Consider the following 9,762-nt stretch of genomic DNA (forward strand, 5'->3'; position numbering starts at 1 on the left):
TTGATGTCAAATAGTAACTATTTAAATCGCGTTATTACGATTATTCATTATCTATTTAAATTGATTGCATACTTATAATTGATTGCGCTTTATTGAAATGAAATAATGTACTTTTCATAAACCATACAATAAAAGAAATAAGAAATAGCGCTTTGTGGCGCATAACTCATCTTACATGGTGGTGTAAGATGCGTTTTTCCAGCACTGGTCAAATGACCGGGAACACACGTCCGGTATGCAAGAATACCTCTCTCATAACCGGACCCACATGATAGATACTTATAGTTATATGGTAAAATTAACAGCACCTAGCCATTTATTTTCGAAATAGTTTTCAGGAAGGTTAAGGTAGTTCGCGTAGAGTTTTGTTTCCGCAAGTAGTATGAATAACCAGCATGATGTTCAATGAATAATAAACATAGCAACTTTTGTATTCATTCCAAAAGCGTTTACATTTTATATTACTTCAAGCGCAAAACATACTCGATAGCGCCACCACTAGGGCAACAGCGCCACCACTTTTATAAATATGTGCATTTTTCTTTTTTAAGAAGTGCTTATCAGTTTTGTTGTGTTCCGGCATAAGTACTATACATAACAGTTATGTTTGCATGCGTGAGAATGTTCTTACGGGGTGTGTTAGCATCGAAATGTACTTGCTATGCAATCAGATCACAAAATATGCACCAGTTCGATTCGGGAGAAAAGCTCCTGACACCACAGTTTGCACAATATTGCAACGAAATAGTAATCAGCCTACAGTAGAAGTGTTCTTACACGGTACCACATTCTCCGATTTTCGAAATATGTCCGCTAAATGAAATTATCAAATGAAATATAAATCATACTTGTTGCGTTGTTGGTTTAGTTCTTACAACAACCTGCGGAATGGGTTAGATTCATAAGATCTCAAATGGAGTTACATGTTTATTCATTCATACCCAAGCATCAAGTGAAATACAATACTACAGGCATAGCTATATATGAAACATAGTATTCAGTATGAATAACTACAATAGAGAAATATGCTGTAGTATATAAAGAATTGTGTCCCTTAGATACATTAAGATTAAGAATGCAACATCTCTCTTCTTTTAAAAAGAATTAGTAAATTTATGAAGAACACATTTAATCTAAAGTAATTTGGTCAACACCCTAGCGTTATCATTATTTTCAGCTGAGCAGAAAATCTTCTTGACAGATTAATTGTTCCAGCAGAGTGTATCTGGAAATTAATGAGAATATCTTCTAACTAAATGTTAACAGTTCAGATAAGGACACTTGAATCCTCCCAGAAATGTCATCTGAAAGTGTATTGTTTTCATACCGCAGATAGCTGTTGATATATCCAATTAACATTGTAGAAATATTGTCCACAAATATCACTTTCACACGGTTACAGGATATAGGCGATTATGAATTTCCTTCACAGCACAGAATATTGAAGAAAAGTTTTACATTTGAAATATATTGAAGTATCACAAATATATATACAACATAACACAAAACACATCATAAATCAGTTCAAAGATCCAACCTTTGAGGTACTTTGACCTGTCTTCCTGATCTAGTGACGTACTTGTTAGAGTTTTGATCAGTATTGCCAGCAACATTAGTTGGTGCTGATGGTTGTTGTTGTTGCGACTGAGTGTTATCATGAGAAAAGTTTCGCTCTGATTGATTTTGTATGTTTCTGTCACTGTCATTTTGTGATTGATCAGTTAGACGAATGTCGTTGCCATTGCATGGATGTGTATCTATGATTTGAAATGGTTTTTCATTTGTCTTTAACAAATGATTTCTGTTTCGTCTATAGACACCACCATCATTAGTTTCAACAATGTATGATCTGTCATGCACTTGTTTCCTAACAATTGCCTGTTTCCAGCGTTTACCTTGTTTGATTCTAATTGTTTCTCCTTGTGACAATTGTGTGAGTGGCTTGGCAGATTTATCAAACCATGTCTTTGATTTGATTTTTGATTTTGACATTTTGCTTTTGATTTCTTGCCTATTTTGAACTTTCGGCTCAAGGTGTTTGCGTGTTACTGGCAAAATAGACCTAGTCTCCCTACTCATTAGTAATTGGACTGGTGATTTGCCACATGAAAGCGGTGCATTTCTGTATTCGAGAACTGCAAGATACGGGTCTTTGTTATCTTGTAGAGATTTTGTGAAAATCTTTTTGATTGTTTGAATACATCTTTCAGCAACACCGTTGCCTTGTGAGTGTAACGGCGATGACGTAACATGTTCAAAATCCCATTCTCTAACAAATTTGTCAAATTCCTGACTACAATATTGTCCTGCATTGTCACTAATGACTTTTGAGGGTATTCCATGTGTAGCAAAATAGCCCTTCAATTTGTGAATAACCGTGTCAGTTCTCATATTTCTGAGTAACCCGCATTCAAAATATCTGCTATACAGATCAACTACAACAATGTAGTTACTGTCATTCCAGTGAAAAATATCAGTAGCCACAACTTCCCATGGCCTGCTGGGAATCTGATTAGGAATCATTGGTTCCTTGACATTGGAGTTTCTGTGTTCAAGACATATGGGACAATTGAGTACTTTGTTCTTTATGTCTTTGGTCATATTGGGCCAAAACATTACACTTCTTGCACGCTGAGTACATTTCTCTATGCCTAAGTGTGAATCATGAACTTTGTCCAGCATCATATGTCTCAAATCTTTGGGAATTATGACATTGTTTCCTTTCAACAAAAAATCGTCAATGACTGTTAGTTCGTCTCTGAAATTCCAATATTGTAAAATACTATTTGGACAGTTCTGTCTCTTATCAGGCCAACCTGTTAATATTGTGTGTTTCAGAGTCTGCATCTCTTGATCAGTCTCAATTTTGCTTTTGATCAGGGTCATTTTCTGATCACTCATAGCAATGTTTTCCATGACAGAATGTACATGAACATCTATGTCTTTACATACATCAATCTGTTCATCTTGCAAATAGTTGCGACTTAGTGTGTCAGCTACTGGAATGTCCTTTCCAGGTACATGAACAATTTCATAATCGTATTTCTGTAATTGCAAAATCATCTTTTGCAATCTTGGCGGAGCAACATGCAAACTTTTGCGTGTTATACTCACAAGTGGCTTGTGATCACTTTGGACTACAACATGTCGTCCATATGTCATTTGATGAAACTTGGTCATGCCATACAATACAGCATAGAGCTCTTTTGTAATCTGGGCATAGTTTCTTTCTGCAGACGTCAATGCTTTCGAAGCAAAGAAAACTGGTTTGTCGTTTTGAAGCAAAACACAACCAAGTCCATTTTGTGATGCGTCTACTTGCAGCACAACTTCAATGTTTGGATCAAAGTACGAGAGTACCTGACCTGGGTTTTGAGTTATTACCCTTTTTATTTTGTTCAAGGCAGTTTCATGTTCCGGGTCCCACCGGAAAATACTGTCTTTCTTCAACAACTGTCGTAACAGACTAGTCATTTCTGCAAGATTTGGTGCAAATCGTTGCAGATAATTCACCATTCCTAATATAGTCTCTAGCTCAGACTTTGACTTAGGAGACGGCATTTCCTGGACAGCTCTTACCTTTGAAGGATCAATTTTCAGTCCGTCTGACGTCAGTAAATGTCCAAAGAAAGGTATTTCTGACTTACCAATCTCGGTTTTGTCAGCATTGAGTTTGAGACCTTTTTGTTGACATCTTTCCATAAGTTTGTCCAAGTTTCTGTCATGTTCTTGTTTGTCTTTGCCATAACAAACAATATCGTCAACAATGACCTTGACGCCATTCAAACCTTCAAGACAAGACTCCATTTTCTGGACGAAGACGTCTTGAGCACAATTTACACCATAGGGAAGTCTCAGATACCTATATCTGCCAAATGGAGTATTGAAAACTGTCAGAAATGATGATTTCTTGTTCAGTTTAACAGACCAATAACCGGTTCTCGCGTCAAATTTGGAAAATACGGTTGCACCTGTCAAGTCAGGCAAAATATCATCTATTGATCTAGATGGATAGTGTGGTCTCACTATTGCCTCATTCAGGTCTTTAGGGTCTAGGCATACCCTTAAAGAGCCATTGGGTTTTTCAACAGTTACCATACTGTTGACCCATACAGACGGTTCTGTCACTTTGACAATGACTTTGTCTTTAACCATTCTGTCTAATTCTGTTTTTAGTCTGTCCTTAATTGCAATAGGTACACGTCTTGGAGGGTGTACTACAGGTATTGCATCCGATTTTATATGTATGTCACATTCACCTGGAAGTGTTCCCAGACCAGTAAACACATCATGGTATTTTGAAATAACTTGGTCTTTTGTGTAAGAAACGTCAGGTTCTACTGCTGATACAAATTTGAGTAGATTCATTGCAAGGCAAGTGTCAAGACCTAAAATTGGACATGAGGGTGTATCTACAATGTAAAAATCGTTTCTTGAAATTTTACCATTGTACAAGCATTGAAGACTAACTACACCGTGTACTTTGAGTGGTGTGCCATTGTAAGCTGTCAATTTGCTGTTTGTGTGTTTCAACTGAATTTTGCTACCAAGTGATTTGTACATGTGGTATGGTATGATATTAACTTGTGCACCAGAATCAATCTTGAATTTGAATTGTGTGCTGTTGTTACCAACTGAAATATTGAGAAAAGCTTGATTTTTGTGTTTGTCATGAGTAACAGTATTAACAAAATAACCATCACAGTTGTCACTTAGATCTGAGGAAGAAAAATCATTTACCTCATGCACTCGTGATTTGTTCTGTTCCTTTTGCTTTTTGTAGCATACACTAACAAAGTGATTTCTTTTCCCACAGTAGTTACAGTCTTTCCCTCTTGCTGGGCATATGTCCTTGGTCTCGTGTTTTGATCCACAGTTTGAACACATAGCCTTCTTCGTGCCAGCGTTAGCATACTTCAGTTTGCCTCTCGACCTTTGTTTTGGATTCCTCTTTGCCTCTGGGTGGTGATATGTCCTTGGTGTAACGGCATTTACACTTTTATTGTTGTCCATTTGTTGAATGTGTGATTTTGTAAGTTCATACGTTCTAGCAATGTCCAAAGATTTCTGTAACGTTAAACCGTTCCCTTCGCTTATGAACTTTTCGCGGAGTTTCACAGATCGAACGCCAAATACAATGTGATCCCGGATCATGTCATCAAGAATGTCCTCTGGATAGTCACATTCTTTGATGAGTAATCTCAAGTCCGTAACAAACTGTTCAAACGATTCGCCATCTTTTTGTATTTTCATTTTGAAAATGTATCTTGAATATATACGGTTTGATTTTGGTTTACAATAGTTCTCGAACTGGTTGTAGAAGTATGTAAGATCTTTTTGTTGATCGTCTGTTGGTCTCCAAGTGCTAAAAATGGAACGACCTTTTTCTCCAACCCACAGCATTAGGTAATGACACTTCACTTCTTGTGATTGTTCCTTTAGAGGACCCTTAAACATAAAGTCGGAATGTGACTTGAACGACTTGAATGACTGTGACAAATCTCTGCTGTCCCAGTCCATTTTGGGTGTTTGTCCTTGCATATTGTTAAAGCTTGCCATTTTGTTAGAATGAGCTTCACAATTACAATTTAATTATTCCATTTAATTTCAATTTAATCCATAAGAATCAGTTCACCAACTTCTGACACCATGTTGCGTTGTTGGTTTAGTTCTTACAACAACCTGCGGAATGGGTTAGATTCATAAGATCTCAAATGGAGTTACATGTTTATTCATTCATACCCAAGCATCAAGTGAAATACAATACTACAGGCATAGCTATATATGAAACATAGTATTCAGTATGAATAACTACAATAGAGAAATATGCTGTAGTATATAAAGAATTGTGTCCCTTAGATACATTAAGATTAAGAATGCAACAATACTCACGTTTGTTTATGTAAATATAGGGCACAGCTCCACTACGGAAGTGTCGACAGCTCTTTTTCTTTGCATCACCGTAAAGTGGTGGAGCTGGCGTTTAGAGGTCATGTAGTAGGAAACCAGCCTTTCTATTATTAAGCTTTGTGAAAAACCATCTTGGTATCCCAGCGTATACCTATTTATAGGCTGTGAATCATAGTTACACATATAATCATCAATTTGATGTATGATTATTTAGATATTACAACACTGACTCTGAGAGCTAAAAAGGCTGTAGGCATGACAAGGGTAATTTGACTTTTTTAGATCACTCGAGCACAACATGCCAAGAAATACCAGCAAATTTTTCCACTTTTCATTTCTACACGAGAGTCAATTTCAGCTACACGTTAACCCCTAATTGACCGAGAATCTGACCATGTGTTTAATCATGTTATCATATCTAGGGAGTTGCTGTAGTTTGGGTCAAGATTTGGAAGAATGTACTTAATTTTGCCCATAAAGACGGGAATAAATATCAAGTGTTAGACGTAATTACAGAGTACTTAATTTAGTAAAACATATTATTTACTTTTTCTTAAACAAAAATAATCATGTTGTTTTTAATGAGTTACATTATTTTTTTAGACATATGACAGATGTTAATGAAAATTGTAAATGAAAAACCAACTGTTTGGAATGAAAATGTAACCTATATTACATTATATATGAATCTGGCCGTCTCATAGGTCGAATTATATGCTTTACTAAGCGTATGGATATTGATTTTAAAATGTCAGATTTATTGGGTTTGCATTTGAACAAAACACACACTCTTATTATTCATTTTTAAAGCTTTGTTGTTTTTTCACAGTAAAAAATATTGTGTTCGTAAGTATACGTATACCCCATGCAAAACTTGAAAAAATACATCAACTGAATCTCCGAATGTTAAATTTACTTCAAATTTGTTCATATCATAATGAACTCATTCTGAGGCGTTTAAAATGCATTTACGTATAACTGATTGCGATTTGTTTTTGCAATGTTTCAATCTAGAATATTGCTTAGTTTTGTGTTCATCTGGCATTGTCTTCATACCGTGACCGGTGAAAGAACATATTTTGATCCCCATAAAATCACGGCAATGGTCGCTGTCCTTGAGTGACTCCTTTTCTGTAAAATATTGACCCCCCCCCCCACACACCCCAAATAATAACATGACTCCCAACGATCGTTACTGTAAATAGGTATTTAACCCCACCGAACAAAACCGACTACGTTGGTCATTTAATACGTGTGCTCTTAAATCTTTGTAATACAGGTGGTAATGCTGCAGCTATTGCTGTTGATAATAACACTACTGCTTCTGCTATTGCCACTGTCAACACCACCGCCACCACCACCACAACCACCACCGATGATGATGATGATGATGATGATGATGATGATGATACCCCTAAAACTACTGCCGCTCCTGCTGAATTGTTGTTGTTGTTGTTGCCACTTCTACAATAACAACAGCTAATAATATCCCTTCTACTAACTATCATATAACTTCTACTGATGCTGCTTATCTCGCGTTAATCAACTCTATGTTGCTGTGAATGATGGAACTAAGCTTTTTGTATCAATGCGAAGACCCTTCATTCATCTATTTATAATGAGCGCAAAGTACAATGAACCCTTAAAGGGACTGTATACCAGATTCGCACCAAAAAATGTTTTTTTCTGTAACGAATCTCAGGACAATTTTCTAATGGAATGTGTTACGCTTTGATATCATAATTGTAAAAAAGTACCAAAATGTAAAAAAAAAAATGTGTCGGAGACCGAGTTCAAACCTGTGTCGCCAAAATTGCAGTCCAGCGTCGTATCCACTGAGCTACGATGGCTTCCTCTATTAATTTCATAATTAAGCTATACATGTACCTCGGTAATATCACGTAATAACACCGACTAGCCAATCACGCATAAGGAATGAATTCTACCTGGTAGACATACCCAGTAATCTTTTTAATGGAAAAATACGAAATAACTGCTGAACTTAAATAAATTGTGAATTATGTGGTACTTCAGTTAGTAAGTTTCAATGCATAGTACACATCGATGCCAAGTTTATGTCAGTTTTCGACAATTTTCTCTTTTTTCGCTATTTTATCATACGGAGTAGAGCCCGTTTAAGCAGATTTTCGACATCCACAGATAAACGACTCCCCGGTATCATTTTATTAAATATACATGAGTCATAACATTTTGAGCCAGTAATCGATAAGTTTGACTGGGGTTCGTGATTCTATTTGGGTCAAAATACATCCTCACGCTGGCCAAATCCTAATAGCCTCTTATGGAACAATCCCTTAATCAAGTTATTAAATTAAACGACTTGATTACGGTATTGTTCTATAAGGGGCTATTAGGATTTGGCTGGCGTGTGGAAAATATTTAGCTGTTGGGGAACTAAGAAATATAGTTAGTATATTTGTACTTGATGTTTTCAATCTTTAAACATAATTCAAGAGTGTGGTTTAGATAGTTAAATATTGTTATTAAGGAGATTGTTCATGAACAATATCAAAGATGTAATGCTTAGCTTAGTTAATTAATAATTATACTTTTTATAGTTAAGAAAATCATGTCAATACTTAATAATAAACTATTTTTGAAATTTTTGTTTTATTTTTGACAAGTGTCGTAATAAACAAAATGAGATGAAGCGTTAAACCTAAGAAACATGCACTATAGAAAGATTTTTCCGAAAAATGACCAAACTCCTGAATTTCATGCTGGTCGTAATGGCCATTAAATAAAATCAATTAGCTGTTACAGCAGATAACTGATAAAAATTACATGGAGAACCAAGTCAGCCCTTTAACCCTTAGCACAAAACCACTGAATGGAACATAATGCATATGCTGCTAAAATCCAGGTATATGCTGGCATACAGGGGTTTCCTTCTTAATCGAAAATTTGATAGGATTTCTTGGCATGGATTAAAATTGTACAGAAAGGAATTATTTCAATATCAGAGAGTTAAAGAACGCAATATAAAAAGCAGAATCTGCAAACAGTTTCAAAATGAACGCGTACTGAATCAAATAAATACATGTAAGGCCGAGGACCGATAATATCTAATAATATCTACATGTACTTTGTAGTTAAGAATAGAATCTGGTTCATCGCATTCAGAGAGGTTCCCGGAAATAAAGTCTGAGAACTCGGGAATATATGGATCGTATTATGATACAATTAAAAGCTAATTATGCGTAAGATATCAAACCATAATGTTTTAAATTAAATTTTAATGCTTTATTTTATCCAACAATCAATTTATTTTGGTGATTGAAGTTCATCCATAAGAATATTTCCTATGTTTTTAATAGCTTAAATCGCTCTTACTTTTTATTTTCATTGAAATTGTTAGTTTGTCCTTGTGTTTGTAAAACGTGTGTCGACATAAGACCATTCTCTTGGGTAAGTACATACTAACAACATTTAACCAGTACTAAATGCAGATAAGTATACACTTTTACCATTCAAATCAAATCGCGTAAAGCTATCGATCTACTACAATTTGTGTCATTGTCATGTAATGCCGAATGAAACGGAAAGTGTGTGAATATTTCTCACTTTGTCTCAGTAATTTCAGACCAAAGTCTTGAGCATGTAACATAATGCATATGCATATTTAAAACCACTGATATAGATGAGTACTCTGTTCATTTTGTGGCATTGGTTGAGGGCATTATTAAGATACATGTACATCAAACATACAGGGATTAAATAATATTCGGGTGATTCGATCCAGAGGTATTTGTCGTTGTAGAAGTAGGCCTAACACATAAACCTAATTAATATGTTCAATGCATTTATTTGGGATGCATTTGGTTAAGCTGG

The 9,762-nt window shown here is 35.5% G+C and overlaps 1 protein-coding gene across 2 annotated transcripts; it reads right to left on the bottom strand.

Annotated features, from left to right (window-relative positions):
• Positions 1 to 914: 914 nt before the first annotated feature.
• Positions 915 to 5,963, bottom strand: LOC128203776 (uncharacterized protein K02A2.6-like). Of its 2 annotated transcripts, none has more exons than XM_052905316.1 (2): positions 5,893 to 5,963; positions 915 to 5,682 (listed from the first exon to the last, which is right to left on the bottom strand). In XM_052905316.1, the coding sequence occupies exon 2, from the start codon at positions 5,557 to 5,559 to the stop codon at positions 1,525 to 1,527; it is 4,035 nt and encodes a 1,344-aa protein (XP_052761276.1). In that variant the 5' UTR covers positions 5,560 to 5,682; positions 5,893 to 5,963; the 3' UTR covers positions 915 to 1,524. The 2 variants fall into 2 exon arrangements, with proteins under 2 accessions (XP_052761276.1, XP_052761277.1); XM_052905317.1 differs by having other exon boundaries at positions 915 to 5,448; positions 5,893 to 5,958.
• Between the last annotated feature and the right edge of the window lie 3,799 nt (positions 5,964 to 9,762).

The sequence above is a fragment of the Mya arenaria genome, chromosome 9 (assembly GCF_026914265.1).
Source record: "Mya arenaria isolate MELC-2E11 chromosome 9, ASM2691426v1".
In the NCBI taxonomy this organism is placed as follows: domain Eukaryota; kingdom Metazoa; phylum Mollusca; class Bivalvia; order Myida; family Myidae; genus Mya; species Mya arenaria.